Source organism: Mercenaria mercenaria, chromosome 15 (genome assembly GCF_021730395.1).
Source record: "Mercenaria mercenaria strain notata chromosome 15, MADL_Memer_1, whole genome shotgun sequence".
Lineage (NCBI taxonomy): Eukaryota > Metazoa > Mollusca > Bivalvia > Venerida > Veneridae > Mercenaria > Mercenaria mercenaria.
The window spans coordinates 3,748,339-3,765,806 of NC_069375.1; the positions used below are offsets into that span (position 1 = coordinate 3,748,339).

The 17,468-nt window shown below is 36.5% G+C and overlaps 1 protein-coding gene across 1 annotated transcript; it reads left to right on the forward strand.

Annotated features, from left to right (window-relative positions):
* Positions 1-9,455: 9,455 nt before the first annotated feature.
* LOC123559200 (uncharacterized) lies at positions 9,456-17,311 on the forward strand. The gene is made up of 3 exons (XM_053524415.1): positions 9,456-9,509; positions 10,407-10,492; positions 12,004-17,311. Exon 3 carries the CDS (start codon positions 12,013-12,015, stop codon positions 14,818-14,820), a length of 2,808 nt encoding a protein of 935 aa, XP_053380390.1. The 5' UTR covers positions 9,456-9,509; positions 10,407-10,492; positions 12,004-12,012; the 3' UTR covers positions 14,821-17,311.
* The last annotated feature ends 157 nt before the right edge of the window (positions 17,312-17,468 follow it).

The window sequence follows — 17,468 nt, forward strand, 5'->3', positions numbered from 1 at the left end:
AAGCTGGAAAGTCGCCATATGACAAAAAAATGTGTCGGTGCGACGTTAAACCCAAAACAAAAAAAAAACAAAAAAAAAAAGTAACTAGCAGGTAGAATTTCATCAAACTTGAAACAGACATGAACCAAGATACTGCGACGATGCCCTTCAAGTTTTTTTTCGATTGGTCAATTTTCCATATAGTTATTGCCCTTTAATTGTTTAAAAATCTACAGATCTGTACATAACAAACCGACCAATTGGAAGAATTTCATTAAACTTCTTTCATTCTTTTCCATGAACATTTATTATAAACATGTGATGTTGTGTACCTACACCTGGTCACCACCTTACCTTGGTCCCCCCCCACCCCCCATTTTTTTTTTTTTTTTTTTTTTTTTCATTTTTCATTTTCTATCAATATTTATAATCAACATGTAAACTGTTGTATCCTCACCCCCCCCCCCCCCCACCCCCAGCCCCACCCAAACAAACCATTCATTTTCTTTTAATTTGATTTTGACTAATGAAATTGTTTGCTTCTTGGTAACATTCTTAACTTTTTGCTGGATATATTTTTTTGCCATTCATCAACTCTGACCCTTTCGGCGGGGGATTCCAATTCATCGAATTTGCTTGTTTTAACCAAACTTGCACACAACTTGTGTCACCATAAGATCTTGGTTCCTTTATTGAACTGGCCAGATCCCATTATGGGTTCCAGTGTTATGGCCCCTGAAAGGGCCAAAATTAGCTATTTTGACCTTGTCTGCTCAATAGCAGCTTCATTTATAATTTGATTTTAACCAAATTTGCACACAAATTGTATCACCACAAGATCTTGGTTCCTTTTTTGAACTGGCCAGATTCCATTGTGGGTTCCAGAGTTATGGCCCCTGATAGGGCCAGAATGAGCTATTTTGACCTTGTCTGCACAATAGCAGCTTTATTTATGATTTGATTTTAACCAAACTTGCACACAACTTGTATCACCATAAGATCTGGATTCCTTTTTATACGCCCTAAGAGATGTATTATGTTATCGCCTCCGTGTTCGTCTGTCTCTCTGTCTGTCTGTTGGTTAGCAATTTCCCTTCCACTCTGTGACTCTAGAACCCCTTGATGGATTTCAAAGAAACCTGACACAAATGTTCACCTCATCAAAACGATGTGCAGAGCGCATGTTTCGGATGGCTCACTTCAAGGTCAAGGTCACACTTAGGGGTCAAAGGTCATATGACTTTGTTTTGTGTGTATATTGCTCTGCATTTGCCTTGCATTGCAGTGCTCTTGTTTTTATTTGGCAGATTCTTCTTTATTTTTGTTTTAATTACTTTCCTTTATGTTACTATAAATAACTTATTTAGTAACATTTTTAGCTCATCTGATATTTTGAAAAAAAATGATGAGTTATTGTCATCACTTGAGCGGTTGTCGGCGTCGGCGTTGCCTGGTTAACTTTTATGTTTAGGTCAACTTTTCTCCTAAACTATCAAAGCTATTGCTTTGAAACTTGGAATACTTGTTAACCATCATAAGCTGACCCTGTATAGCAAGAAACACAACTCCATCTTGGTTTTTGCAAGATTTATGGCCCCTTTTGTACTTAGAAAATATCAGATTTATTGGTTAAGTTTTATGTTTAGGTCAACTTTTCTCCTAAACTATCAAAGCTATTGCTTTGAAACTTGGCATACTTGTTCACCATCATAAGCAGACACTGTACATCAAGAAACATAACTCCAGCTTGCTTTTTGCAAGATTTATTGCCCCTTTTGGATTTAGAAAATCAGTTTTCTTGGTTAAGTTTTATGTTTAGGTCAGCTTTTATCCTAAACTATCAAAGCTATTGCTTTAAAACTTGCAACACTTGTTCACCATCATAAGTTGACCCTGTACAGCAAGAAACATAACTCCATCCTGCTTTTTGCAAGATTTATTGCCCCTTTTGGACTTAGAAAATATCAGATTTTTTGGTTAAGTTTTATGTTTAGGTCAACTTTTTCTCTTAAACTATCAAAGCTATTGCTTTGAAACTTGCAACAATTGTTGACCATCATAAGCTGACCCTGTACAGCAAGCAACATAACTCCATCCTGCTTTTTGCAATAATTATTGCCCCTTTTGGACTTAGAAAATCATTTTCTTGGTTGAGTATTATGTTTAAGTCAACTTTTCTCATAAACTATCAAAGCTTTTGCTTTAAAACTTGCAACAGTTTTTCACCATCATAAGTGGACACTGAACATCAAGAAACATAACTCTATCCTGCTTTTTGCAAGAATGATGGCCCTTTTTAGACTTAGAAAATCATGGGTAGGACAATATTTCTATTACACAAAAAAATCAGATGAGTGTCAGCACCCGCAAGGCGGTGCTCTTGTTATTATTGGCTGTAGGGAAAAACTGAGACCACTTTCCTGTTGTACAACATGGATGGTACCTCCAATTTATAGGTGTATTTTGACATATCTGTACCTTTAAGAAAATTTCAACTATATTTTCTCATGATTCTTTTGATTGATCTTGATTATGATTTTTTGACCTTCTTGTCCTTAAGTGCAATGATGACAGTTGAGCGATATAGGGCCATTATGGCCCTCTTGTTTGATATATTTAAGCCAAAACTAAACAAATATTGATGACGTCATAAAATAACGTTGCGTACACATGTGTACACATGTGACGTTGCGTAGCAACTACACATTTTTTATATGTCTGGCTTGATGATTATGATATGAAACTGGTAGGTAGACAGAAATACGGGATCCGGACAAAATCCCCTGCGGACAAAACCCCCTTCACTAATTTTTGCACAGATGGACAAAACCCCCTTCATCTTTTTCACAAGGAGGACAAAACCCCCTTCGCTGAATTTTACAAGGTGGACAAAACCCCCTTCACGTTTTTTGCAAGGAGGACAAAACCCCCTTCAACTTTTATAAGTCCACCTTGTGAAAAACAGCGAAGGGGGTTTTGTCCTCCTTGTAAAAAACATGAAGGGGTTTTTGTCCTCCTTGTAAAATTCAGCGAAGGGGATTTTGTCCTCTTTGTAAAAACGATGAAGGGTGTTTTGTCCGCCTAAGCAAAAATGAGCGAAGGGGGTTTTGTCCGCAGGGGATTTTGTCCTACACTCCAGAAATACAGATAGAGGAAACCCATTGGATGTTTTTCTTTTTAGCTCACCTGAGCAATGCTCAGGTGAGTTTTTCTGATCGCTCGATGTCCGGCGTCCGACGTCCGTCGTCTGTCGTCTGTCTGTCAACATTTAGCTTGTGTATGCGATAGAGGCTATATTTTTCAATTAATCTTCATGAATATTGGTCAGAATGATAACCTTGATGAAATCTAGGCCGAGTTCGAAAATGGGTCATCTCGGGTCAAAAACTAGGTCACTAGGTCAAATCAAAGAAAAACCTTGTGTATGCAATAGAGGCTGTATTTTTCAATTAATCTTCATGAATATTGGTCAGAATGATAACCTTGATGAAATCTAGGCCGAGTTCGAAAATGGGTCATCTCGGGTCAAAAACTAGGTCACTAGGTCAAATCAAGGAAAAACCTTGTGTATGCGATAGAGGCTGTATTTTTCAATTGATCTTCATGAATATTGGTCAGAATGATTGCCTTGATGAAATCTAGGCCTAATTCGAAAATGGGTCATCTCGGGTCAAAAACTAGGTCACTAGATCAAATCAAAGAAAAACCTTGTGTATGCGATAGAGGATGTATTTTTCAATTAATCTTCATGAGTATTGGTCAGAATGATAACCTTGATAAAATCTAATCCGTGTTCGAAAATGGGTCATCTCGGGTCAAAAACTAGGTCACTAGGTCAAATCAAAGAAAAACCTTGTGTATGCGATAGAGGCTGTATTTTTCTATTATTCTTCATGAGTATTGGTCAGAATGATAACCTTGATGAAATCTAGGCCGAGTTCGAAAATGGGTCATCTCGGGTCAAAATCTAGGTCACTAGGTCAAATCAAAGAAAAACCTTGTGTATGCGATAGAGGCTGTACTTTTCAGTTGATCTTCATGAATATTGGTCAGAATGATTACCTTGATGAAATCTAGGCTGAGTTCGAAAATGGGTCATCTGGTGTCAAAAACTAGGTCACTAGGTCAAATCAAGGAAAAACCTTGTATATGCGATAGAGGCTGTATTTTTCAACTGATTTTCATGAAATTTAGCCAGAATGATTACCTTGATAAAATCTAGGCCGAGTTTGAAAATGGGTCATCTGGGGTCAAAAACTAGGTCACTAGGTCAAATCGAAGAAAAACATTGTGTATGCAATAGAGGATGTATTTTTCAATTGATCTTCATGAAATTTGGTCAGAGTGATTGCCTTGATGAAATCTAGGTCGAGTTTGAATATGGGTTATCTGAGGTCAAAAACTAGGTCACTAGGTCAAATTAAAGAAAAATCTTGTGTTTGCGATAGAGACTGTTTTTTTTCAATTGATTTTTATGAAATTTGGTCAGGATGATTGCCTTAATGAAATCTAGGTCGAATTTGAATATGGGTCATCTGAGGTCAAAAACAGGTCACTTGGTCAAATCAAAGAAAAAACTTGTTTATGTGATAGAGGCTGTGTTTTTCAATTGATCTTCATGAATTTTGGTCAGAATGATCGCTTGATAAAATCTAGGTTGAGTTTGAACATGGGTTATCTAGGGTCAAAAACTAGGTCATATCTAAGAAAATGCTTGTTTTATCACAAGAGACCAATTTTTTGGTTCAGTCTTAATGAAAATTGGTCAGAATATTTGTTTCCATGAAATCACAAGGTCAAACATGTTTTACACTGTTATGGTGTGTTTCTTAGGTGAGCGACCTAGGGCCATCTTGGCCCTCTTGTTTATTTATTATGTACTTGTCCAGGAGTAACTTTTAATACTCTCTCTCTCTCTCTCTCTGTCTCTCTCTACTACTTACATAAATATGTTTTTAACTTTGACGAACTCTCTCTCTCTCTCTCTCTCTCTCTCTCTCTCTCTACTACTTACATAAATATGTTTTTAACTTTGACGAAATAATTTCCCCTTTTTACTTTCTTATGACTTTTAGCCGTAACAATCCCAATTGCCTGTGGCGGAATTTGAACCCAGGTTGCTCGGGTGTTAGTCCAATGCTCTAACCACTTATCCAAAGAGTCGACTCCCGGACACAATTGTCAGATATTGGCTTTAATTTTAATTAAACATACACTACAGGCTAAGCGTAACACTTCCCTTCTTCAAAGAAGTTATCATTTATGATGATTGTGTAAGTCATTTTGACATAGAAAGCGCCATTTTCGGCACAAGATAAAGTCTGTTTCGCGGAAGAGCTCCCACCTTATGGGTATTTAGCCATAAAATAGCATTTTATGACAATGTTGGCAAAAAGCCGGTCAGTATGACCGGGTCGGCGGTCAATACTGGTTAGAACCGGTCAATACTGGTCAATACCGGTCGATTAAATACTAGGGTTATTCTTGATTGGTCAATATTGGTTTATTCAACACTTTTATACATTGTACATTCACAGATAAGCACAGGCTGTAATAGTAATATAAAAATAATAAAGCAATTTGAATAATATAAAGTTTTGTTCATTAAAAAAGTATAGTGGTCCATACTGGTTGATTCAATTTTGGTCCTTGGCAATATGTCCTGGTCAGGCTCCATTTTGGACAATATACTTAGACTGGTCAGTACTAGTTGTACCCCCCGACAACAAAGTTGTAAGGGGGGGTATACTGGTTTCAGGTTGTCTGTCTGTCTGTCTGTCCGTCTGGTCGTCTGTCCGTAGACGCAATCTTGTGCGCACCATCTCTCCTTATCCCCTTGACAGAATTTAATGAAACTTCACACAAATGATCAATACCAACAGTAGTTGTGCATGGGGCATGTTAGGTTCTTTTAGAAAAAGAAATAGCAGAGTTATGGGACTTTGTTTGTTTTTTTACTATACTATATACATAGACACAATCTTGTGCGCACCATCTCTCCTCATCCATTTGACACAATTTAATGAAACTTTACACAAGTGATCAGTAACAACAGTAGTTGTGCATGGGGCATGTTAGGTTCTTTCAGAAAAAAAATTTGCAGAGTTATGGGACTTTGTTTTTTTGTTACTATACTGTATACATAGACAGAATCTTGTACGCACCATCTCTCCGCATCCGCTTGACACAATTTAATAAAACTTCACACAAGTGATCAGTAACAACAGTAGTTGTGCATGGGGCATGTTAGGTTCTTTCAGCGACAAAAATTGCAGAGTTATGGGACTTTGTTTTTTTGTTAACATACTATGTACATACAGTCTGCATATGCAATCTTGTGCGTGCCTGATCTACCAAACCCTTACACACAATTTAATGAAACTTCACACAAGTGATCAGTACCAACCCTAGTTGTGCATGTTACATTCTTTTAGATAAATATTCTGCATAGTTATGGGACTTTGTTTTTTGTTACTATACTGTATACATACAGTCTATATACATACAGTCCACATAATTATGCAATCTTGTGTGCGTCAAATTGCAATGTACTGTGTCAGTGCATGCGGGGGGTACATTCATCACCTTTAGTGATAGCTCTAGTTTATTCAATGCTTTTATCTTCTTACAGTTAGCCTTGATTTTAAATTAAAGATTTTATTACTAAAAATTACACTCAGTGAAATGGACAGTACTGGTCAATTCAAATTTTGGTCCTGTGCAGTATTCGTGATCAGTACATGTAGTGGTCAATACTGGTCAATTGAATATTATGATGGCATTACTTATTTTTAAAATATAGTTACCATGTTCAAACATTGAGAATAATACAGTTGGATTATTGATCATGACAGCTAATTAGTGACTAGATAAACAGGCCAGCAACATACCTATTGTATATTGTAAGACATGGTGTCAATTAGGCAAGTGACAACTGCTCTCAAAACACAAACCACCTCCATGAAAGGTTCCAGGTGTTCACAGCAATTTTTCATTAAATTATTTGTACCGAGTGTATATCAAAATCCCCTTGATCAAAATCCCCTCCACTGAAAAATGATTGGGTGTTACAAAATCCCCTTCATACTTTTGCAGGGGATATCATAATCCCCTCTGTGATTTTCAATAAAAATATATATAGATATCAGTGCTCCAAATTAAATTATGTTTGCTAAAGGCATTGTATTTACGTGCTTTATGCAATAGACTTTTAAGTTTCATATAGTTGTATTTGAACTTGATGAAATAAGTAAAAATCACAGAGGGGATTATGATACCCCCTGCAAAAGTATGAAGGGGATTTTGTAACACCCTGTCATTTTTCAGTGGAGGGGATTTTGATCAAGGGGATTTTGATTGTCTCCCATTTGTACCAGTAAAAATTATTAAATTTATCACTTGTGAATCAAACACTTACTGCTACAGTTTGTGAAATACTTTCAGTTAAATTAGCAGTTTTTTCCACTTATTGTGACAATTTTGTAGAAAAATAATATGTCTTTGTAATTTAATCTTACAGAAAATGTTGAATGACTAAAAAATTCAACCAGTATTGACTAACCAACCACTTCTGACTAATTTAGGAGTACTGATTAGGTTGCTTTAACTAAATAAATAATGCCTGCATTCACCATAATCAAGTCCCAAATGCTCTTAGACAGTCATTATTATTGTCCTATTTTATTGACCTGTCAAAATACATATTGATTACATGGTCAGTGCACAGAATATTTTAATCTTCGGTTGATTTTCGGTACATTCCGTACAGTGTATGGAAAGTAACCTGCAATTAAAATGGTTTATATTTAAAGCGTGTATACGGAGGTACGAAAGTCACGATAGCTCAGTGGTCCCTGTCGGTAGCTTGAAACCTGGAGGTCTTAAGATCGAATCTGTGTAGTGTCTGTATTTTTTTCCCATAAATTTCAACAAATACTTGGTATATGTACATTTTTCGACCAAAATTTCGTCCATTGTATTTTTTTTATCATTTTTATCTTCTTTTTTTTTTCATTCTTTATATTATTTTTGATTCACAAGTCATATCAGTATATTACAATTTCATAAATATGAATTACAACAAGTATATTCATGATTCAGTTTCGATCGCTAAAATTTCAGTACGAAACATATTTTATCGTGTCCCTTTGTAATTTAAAACATATAAATCAATAAACAACTAAAAATGACAATTAAAAGTCTTCTCGCTTATGGACTCGAACCAGCGATTTCCCGCACACTAGCCATGTGTTGTAACCACTGAGCCACCGATACAAACAACGAGTACGGGTTTCTTTTCCAATACGAATAATGATGTTAAGACATTTTTAAAACCAAAAATTTCCGTAAAACATACGGATAGCACCGAAGTTGGGCCGAATATTATAACATCGAACGCACAGAGCGTATAATGTATGCACATTTGACAGGTTAAAAAAATAGCACAATAAATAAATCTTAATTGTTCATAAACATTGCAAAATATTTTAACAGTCAGTATTGACTAATTGACCAATATTGACCAGTATTGACCACTTCAGGGAGTATTGACCGGGGTGGTTTTAACCGCCCAACATTGTTTTATGATGAAGAATTCCAACTGTCTGTGGTAGGATTCGAACCTGCGTTGTTCGGGTACTAGTCCAATGCTCTAACCACTGAGCGAAACAGTCAACTTCCTGATGCAGTTGTCAGAGATTGGCTTTAAACAGGTTATTCATAGGCGACTGTAACAACTTAAAAAATGTAGCAAAATTCTTTATTTTAAGCTAGTCTGATTTTAATATGAAAAAAATCTGCGAGGTATTGCCGTCACTTGATGTCAGCGTTGTTGGTAAATTTTTGTTTTGTTTAGGTCCACTTTTTCTCATAAACTATAGGAGCTACAACTTTGAAACTTAGCACATTTGTTTATCATCATTAGTTGACTATGAAGGCCAAGAACAATAATTCTGATATGCATTTTGTCAGAATTATGGCACTTTTTATACTTAGAAAATTTGAGTTTCTTGGTTAAAATCTTTTGTTTAGGTCCATCTTTTCTCAGACACTAAAAAGCTACAGCTTTGAACTTTGCACACTTGTTTTTCATTGTTTGATGACTATGTAGGCCAAGAACCATAACTCTGATATGCATTTTGTCAGAATTAGGGCCCTTTTTTGTACTTAGAAATTCTGAACTATAACTCTTTTCTTACATACTATCCAGCACTTGCAGACGAGTGATGGCATCCGTAGGTGTTGCTCTTGTTCATATAATTCTGTGAAATTGATTAGAAGGAAATAATATATGTTGATTTGAAGATTTTTTTTAAGGTAAGACTTGTCTTCTATCTTCCAGATAATTTTCAAGAAACCAAGATGTCAAGTCAGGAAAAATTTGATGTGGAAAGTTTCAGAAATCCAAATGAAAGTAACACAGAATGGAAAATGAGAAAACGCTTTCTTTCTGCTCACCATGACAAACTTGATAATGACAGACTTGTTTGCCTTGCCAACTGTTACGTTAATGTGGTAGTTTACGGCTGCGAGTAAGAATACTTTTTATACTTTTTTTTCGCAATAATTCAGCTTACCTGTATTCACTTTAATGTACTTGTAACATACTGAAAATACTTCAGGGACCTCTCACACCTAAGGCGAACACTCTACCACATCGCTATAGAAGGTAGCTCAATAGCAAGGAAGTATACTCTACCCTACTACATACAACCTCTCAATTTTAGAATTTGTCCTCGAATTCCAGGAGTTTAAACTTATGTGGGACATTCCAAGGTGTCCATTCATATCTATAGGTGAGTTATTTACGTTGGGCGTCAGATGTAACCGGCTGAAAATACTTAGGCCTTACTTGGAATCGAACCCAGGACCTCTCACACCTAAAGCGAACACTCTTCCATGTTGCTTTAAAAGCTAGCTCAATAGCAAGGAAGTATAAGTGCACCTTTATACTCTTCCCTACTACATACTGTTTTGTCATACAAGGCAGACATTTTGAACTCTGCTGCCAGCAGAAATATCACACGACCATGAAAATCGTATGACTATTCAAATATTATTTTCCTGTTTTCTTTTTTGTTGTTTTTATAGTTTATCACATATACCCGGTACTCATAGCAATTGCAGTAACAAAAATCTGTATCTAATGATGGAAAAAAAAAAATGATAAAAATGTTTGTGGTTGCAGAGGTTTCTCTGCTGTAAGGGGAGATTAGGACATTGACCTTTTAAAAGTACATGTACTTTCTTGTCAACTGCACGTTATAAGTTGTGCATGTACACCATATTTATTCCTTCATATGATATGAATATTCCCGTCTTCCCTCCCCCTCAGTTTGTGAAAAAAAGAAGGACCAAATGCTGTAAGTTATGAGCATTTAGTATTTTAGGCTTTCTTAACTTTGACAGATGTTATATTTGTGTTACAGGTATCCTCACCAGACAATGGTTGAATTGAAGGAACTTATTCAGCAGCTGTAACTCTGTCTTTTCATCTTGTAAATAATGTAAATAGGTGAGTTAACCCTTACCCTGCTAAATTTCTATAATGAAGTCGTCCATCCTTCAGCATGTTCAATTTGAACAGTACCATTGACTGTTAAAAGGGGTGCTTACCAAAAAGATACTGACAGAATAGCAAACAGTGCAGATCTTGATCTGACTGCGCAGATGTGCAGGCTGATCTTGATCTTCACTGGTCGCAAAGGCAGAATCTCTTGTGTCCAGCATGATAAGGGTTAATGGGTTGCATGTTTACAGTCTCTAAAAGTAAATATATAATATACTTAAAATTATTCATAGACAGTGAATAGAAATATAGTATCAGTTGTATCACTTACAGTTCTTCTAATAGTGATGGATCTGTAATGCACACCCTTTGGGTATAGTTTGATTTGAAGCAGGAATTGTCCTTGGCTTTATACCTGGGTTATGACCCAAGAAATGCCACTAGTACAGTGATTGCATGTAAAGTTAATATATCAGATTTTACCTCTTTCAGTATTTGCCACTGAGTATTTACCTATTATGGAAAAATGTTTCCAAATATATTTTATAGACTTAGATTCAAGCATTGCACTAACAAAATGCGCTATACTACATATCACTAGCCCCTCACTGAAGTGGGATAAAGCCTCACTAGGGGCATTGAATTCTTCATGTGAGGAAACCATCCAGCTGGCTTACGGAAGGCCGGTGGTTCAACCCAGGTACACTCCCGTGATGAAATAATGCATAGAGGGGCACGTACATGAAGGGTCTTCCTTTACCATCAAAGCTGGAAAGTTGCCATAATTGTGTTGGTGCGAGTTAAACCAAACAAAAACCCCCCCCAAAAAATTTTCTTGGTAAAAATCTAGATCATTGTCGAGATCAGTATATGGAGAGAAGAGAGAAGTTGAAGCATTGTCCTCAAAGTTCATAGGGTTGCCAGTGATTGTTTTTTGATTTTTCAAAACAACCTGTAGCTTTCTGAAGGGAGGAATATAGCATGATAAACTTCAAAAAGGGGAAATCCAAATCACTTTTTCTCATAACCTGTTTGCAAAAACTTATGCCAATGTACTTATGAATTTGGCACCTGGTGGGAAATAAATATTGTTAGTGTGACAGTATTTTCCATGACAGTTGGGTGAGTTGTGAATTTGAAGCGACATGGGAGTAATTGGGGTTGAAAAATACATTAATGCCGACTTCTATAAAACTAATCATTAAGCATATTACATAACGGTTCTTTAAATTGCAAGGGGAAATTTGATATTCTTAATATGAAAATGTAACAAATGTTTCGGGAAAATGTAACTATTTTTGGCTAGGGGAAACAGTACATTTTCGGTTGAAAAATAGCAAAGAAAGTCAAGGTGGTTATGTTTTGGTACCAAACTATTTCCTCAAAAGCTATCATGTTTTTCAGACATCTTTTGTGCTTGTCAGTTATTTTCCATTTTTGTGAACATTTATAATTGACTTCATTATGTTGGTATGTGCAAAATGAATAACTTGTATTATTTCTGTTTTTTTTTTCAGATTGCTAAAATGAATTATTACGAACAATTTTATGATGACCTTGAATTCTGTGACCCTGATGAGGACCCTTATTACTACAGGGACCCTTACTACCACAATGACCCCTACTATGGCAATGACCCCTATATCCATGATGACCCCTTTCAGCGTGAAGATCCTCGTTTCTACAGAGAACATGGTGATCATGAAGATGAGAGGTATTACAGGGAGCGGGGTCATGGACAGTACCACCAGGACAGACGGGTACCATCTAGCAGGGGTAGCAGCTGGGGCCGTGGGGTAGATGTAGCTCATGGCAGGGGTCATGGACCGCTGAGGGACCAAGGTGGATCTAGCAGGGGACGTGGGATGGATGGTGGTCGAGGCAGGGTTCGTGGAACTTCTTCCAGAGACAGTGATGGGTCTAGCAGAGGACGAGGAAATGAAAGAAATTTGCGTGATAGAGGAAGAGGAAGAGGCAGGGGAAATATATTTCGGGGTAATACTAAAAGTGGAATGAAAGCTTTGAACTTTGTTAAAGAAGGGTCAAGTAACTCTGCAATGACATCAGTTGAAAAGACTTCAGAGCAGGAAAAGAATGAAAAGGCAAGAGGTAATGAAAGTGATCAGATTAGGTTTGATTATAGAAGTTTTCAGAATGAGCCGTCAGAGAGTGAGAAGGAGGTAGAGCAGGCACTGAAGGCCTACACTTGTCATTTGGGGTTCGGCTATGGATACGGTCCACGGACTGATCTGATTGAAGGCGAACAGCCAGAATGGTTAATTGGGACCGAAACAGATGTTCAGCCGGATGGTCAGGTGTCTTTAAATGCCACTAAGGATGAAGTCATGCCAGAGGCTGATGAGAAAATGGCTCCAAAAACAAATGTAAAGACTGCCATGGTTAGTCCAGCCTGCAATTTTGTGAAAGCAAAATCTGAATTCCACAGTATTGATGTTGCTTTTCATGAAACTTTGGAAGAGGAAAAACCAAAGCCAAACTCTCTGAGTGTCAATTTCGGCAATAAAAGAGTTGGTCTTGGCTTTGGAGTAAGTGCAAGCAGACCGTCTGCCCAAAGTGTTGATATATCAGCTTCCTTTAAATCTGGTGTTAAAGATGGTTGTAACCTGCGGATTGATGCCAAATTTAAAAAGTTGCAGGATGCAGTGAAAGCAAGGAGCCTTCCAAACAAAAATGCCATAGAGATATTGCACATGGCAGTTGATAAAGTGAAAATGGTGATCAGTGATGAAGTTAGTTTAGGTAATAGGACACCAACTGGTCAACCAACATTTATGTGTAGACTAGAGATAGATGGGATTTTTATTGCCTCAGGTCAGGCAACTGCTAAAAAAGCAGCGAAACACGAGGCATACCAAAATGCTTTGAAAGTTGTTTCCCATCAGGCTTTAACTGTGAAAGAAATTTCACAAGGTGTGTTTGCACTAAAGCAGAAAGATGCAGAATTCAAAGTTCCAGATGTTCCAGGACAGTTACAAAATACAGGTACAAAAGGTACAGGACAAAAACCACATTATGTACCAGGTCAGAAAAGTCAGACTGGTCCAAATCAAGTTGCACAGTCAGAGAAATCAGTGGTCCAGTCAGCAAGTACACTCAGTCAGGCTGGGCTGTCTACATACAGTAAGCCAAAGATTGTATTCCACCAACCGTCACACCCTTTGAATAGTAAACCACTAGAATTCAAGCAGAGTGAGTCGCCACAGACTGGTTCACAGAGTGAACAGACTGGAAAGAGCACACCCGAAGCCTTAGCAATGAAATTGCTTAATTTTGTGAAAGAAGGTGCAAACGTGGAAAAACAGACTGAAAAAAGCTTTCCAGGTATGAGTCAGCCTACAAGTTGTCAGAGAGGCAGTATAAATCAAAGAAACTTTGCACCACAGAATACAAGAAAAAGACCATCAGGAAATTTGGATGCAGGAAGATTAAAAGTTCAAAAGAAGGGTGGCAATGTGAATCATTCCATTGAGGATTTATCTCAGTTTATATTGATTGACAGCACACCAATGAATCAGACTGTCAATGAATTGTCTATGTTACATAACAGTGCTAATTTTAACAAAGTCGTTCTAAAGCTCGAGTATGAAAATGATCCAAATGGTGTGAGGTGTAGTTTAGTATTGTCAGATATAATAGTTGCCATATCACATGGACCAACCAAAGAAGATGCAAAACACCAAGCGGCCGTTGATTCATTGAATTATCTCCGCGAGTTTTGTTACACTATAAAAATAAAGCAAGCCGTAGATTCGGATGCTGGTGGTTTAACAAAGGAGCAGTTGCTAAGTGATATACAGAAAGCTGGAGAGGGTGGTAGTAATGATGTTATACCTGATAGTAACATTGGTAACATGCTGCTACGGAAAATGGGTTGGGTTGGTGGAGGCTGTGGAAAAGACGGAACTGGTATCGCAGAGCCAGTGAAAGCCGAGATGATCATTGGGCGAGAGGGACTTGGCTTAAAAGCTGAGAGAGGAATTGGGAAAAACTTCCATCAGAGAGTCACAAAAATGTTGCAGGATTACATTAAGTCAGATGAACAGAAGGATTTACATTTTTCCTCCGAGTTGCAGAAGGAGGAACGTGCTATTATTCATACTATAGGTCAGAAACTTGGTCTTAAAACGCACAGTAAGGGTAAAAATGATAACAGGTACTTGATAGTTAGCCGTAAGCGAAGTGCTCAACAGTTGCTGGAGCATGTTAGGGAAAGTGGTGGTTCTACAAGTAAATATGAGTTGATACCACCTGGGGACCCGACCCTTGATTTGATGAGACGTGAAGATATTTCTCATGGTCATTGTAAACAGTAAACTCATTTTTTTTTCTATGTGTCTGCCTTATTGAATGTTTAGAGAATGTCATTTTATGCCATTAGGCCATTGAAAAAAGTTTTAGGTTTTAAAAAAAAAGTATTTATGATTACTTGTCAATGAATGAATGAATCCATTGATAGAGTAAGTATTCAAGAACATTTCTCTGGAACGTACTTTTCTATTTTATTTGCAAGGCAGTGGTTGTGACACTTCGTAATAAGTAAAAGCATATAAAAACACTTCAATGGTAACAGTAACTTCCTTAAAACTATCTGCTCTAGTACAGGACAAAACAAGGACATTACATTTTTACAGTAGCATATACTTTGTACATTATAATAGAAGACTAATTGGTGCAGATACATTACTAACATAATGTTGAAAGTCTATTTTCAATATAGATACCAATGTACAAACATTTTTCACACATTTAGATTGATCAAACTGTGATTAAAATTTTTACTATGCTTAAACATTTGATTTAGTGATTATTATTATGTTTTCAGTTTCCAGTTTGTTTGTTAGATACTGTGAAATGTTTTTGATTGTTGATTTGTTGTTCCTACAACTCTTCTGCCATTATTTTAGGTTAGCTAGTTAAGTACTGGTGAGAAATCCAGGAATGTTGAAAACATCATCATATTACTATATTTGTGTTTTTATTAACGTATGTATGTTTACGGGTGCCTGACATTTCATCTAAAACCATTTCATAGATATGACATTTTGCCAGATATGACAAATTGTCAGCATGACTTTCTGTCAAATACAGCGTTTTGGCGAGTACTAAATTATAATGAATTACTTTGAATTTTATTGAAAATTTTATCAAAATTCAGTTGGCAGTTGTTTTCAGTCTTTGCCGTAAATGTGCTGTGGAAAAGCTGTATCGTGTAGCACATTCGATTGTTAAAATAAAAATGGGGGAAAAAAATGAATTATTACTAAACAAATTTATTTCATTGATGATTAATTAACATATAATTGCGTGTTCTGTAATGTTTTTGTAATATGGTGTCAGCCCAGTATCATTTCTTTTTCTTTGCGGTATAGTAAAACAAGCATTTTTGGAATTGAACTGTGAATTCCACAACAAAATTACAGCAATGGCAGCTCTGTATTTCTAAAGTTTAACACTTTCCCAGTAATTTCTTACTAAAAAAGAACTGGCATCAACAATGAACTTTTTTGCTACATTTCAATGTTTACAATCACTGTTAAATTTTTTATTCGCATCTGTCACGGTCATCTGGTCTGGAGTACTTTTTTAATCCTTCTACACAGAAATGTGGTCCAGCAGAAAACAGACAAAACAACTGTTAAAGACATCAGAAATGACGCATGATTTACGCAATACCAGTAAATACATAGATAGATACAGTAGATAGATTTCAAAGAACTACATTCTAGGATGCAATGACCCAGAAGTACTTCAATACTAGGGTGACACCATACCGTTTGAGTACTGGTATGTCAGTACTATATTTATCAATGGTTAATGTTATAAACAATACCGCTGAGGCATTCTAGGATTGGCTGATTCACAAAGTGCTGTATATTTTTAGTTCAGCATCGATAGCTGTTTCTTTATGCTGAGTGAATCTCATCCTTTTGAAGTGAATTTTCTGCCAACTCATTACTTTTGAAAAACTGCTGCTTTCCATTTTGAATTTCACGTTTCACATACTGGTATGACAATTAACAACTAGGATTATGACGTGTTACCTTAGTCAATTAATACAATGGTGATTTCTTATCAGAATATAGGTCAGATTACCATAATGTAAGTAACAGTGTCATTTTCCTCCATAATGAGTTTGACAGAATGTTGCACTTGCATTTTTTTGTGAATGTATGTCGCAGCTGTCAAAATTTAATGTCATTTTGATGAAGTGTTACTGTACACAAGGTGTCTCAACGATGAAATGGTTTTCCTTGAAATGTCATGGATGCTCTGTTTACATTATTTTATCCTCATGTCCATCATGGTTCAAATATTCCGTGCATGTGGACACGATTTTGTTGCAATTTGCGTCTTTATTTTGCTTTTTAAGTCTGGTTTAGCAGTACTACAGTTTTCTCTGGTGTTGTGTATGTAATAACTCTGTTCATTAACTAGAACTTGATGGCATAGATTTCATTTCTGTTGTTACATTTCATTATTACATGACTCCTTATAAAATTACAGGTCTATATTTTGTGTTACACAACTAGTTTATATTCAACACATGTCTGCTTAGCTAAAATCATTACTTGAAGAACTAAAATCTGTGAAAATGTATTTATGATGTCACGTAAGATAAAACACCTTGCTGACCAATAGTCAAAATTATTGTCCTTCAGTACTTTGGACCTTTGGGCCTTAACACCTTCCTATGAACTGCTTGATGTATCCTCACCAAACTTTTTCTGTAGCATCTTTGATTGGACCTCAGACCTTTTCAAGTAGTCCATCTTGACCCATGGTAGGGGCCATCAGAGCCAAAAATAGAAGAAAAACAAGAAGTATCTTTAACAAAGATACACGGCTGCATTAGTCAATGCACACTTTAAGAATGTAGGTTCGTTGTTTTTCTGCTGTTAAGATTTTATTTCATACTCTGTGAGCTTGAAGAACATTAGTTTCTAAGACAAACAAAAGAAGA

Coding starts and splice junctions, on each gene's coding strand:
- LOC123559200 (XM_053524415.1), top strand. CDS start 12,013: ATGAATTATTACGAACAATTTTATGATGACCTTGAATTCTGTGACCCT.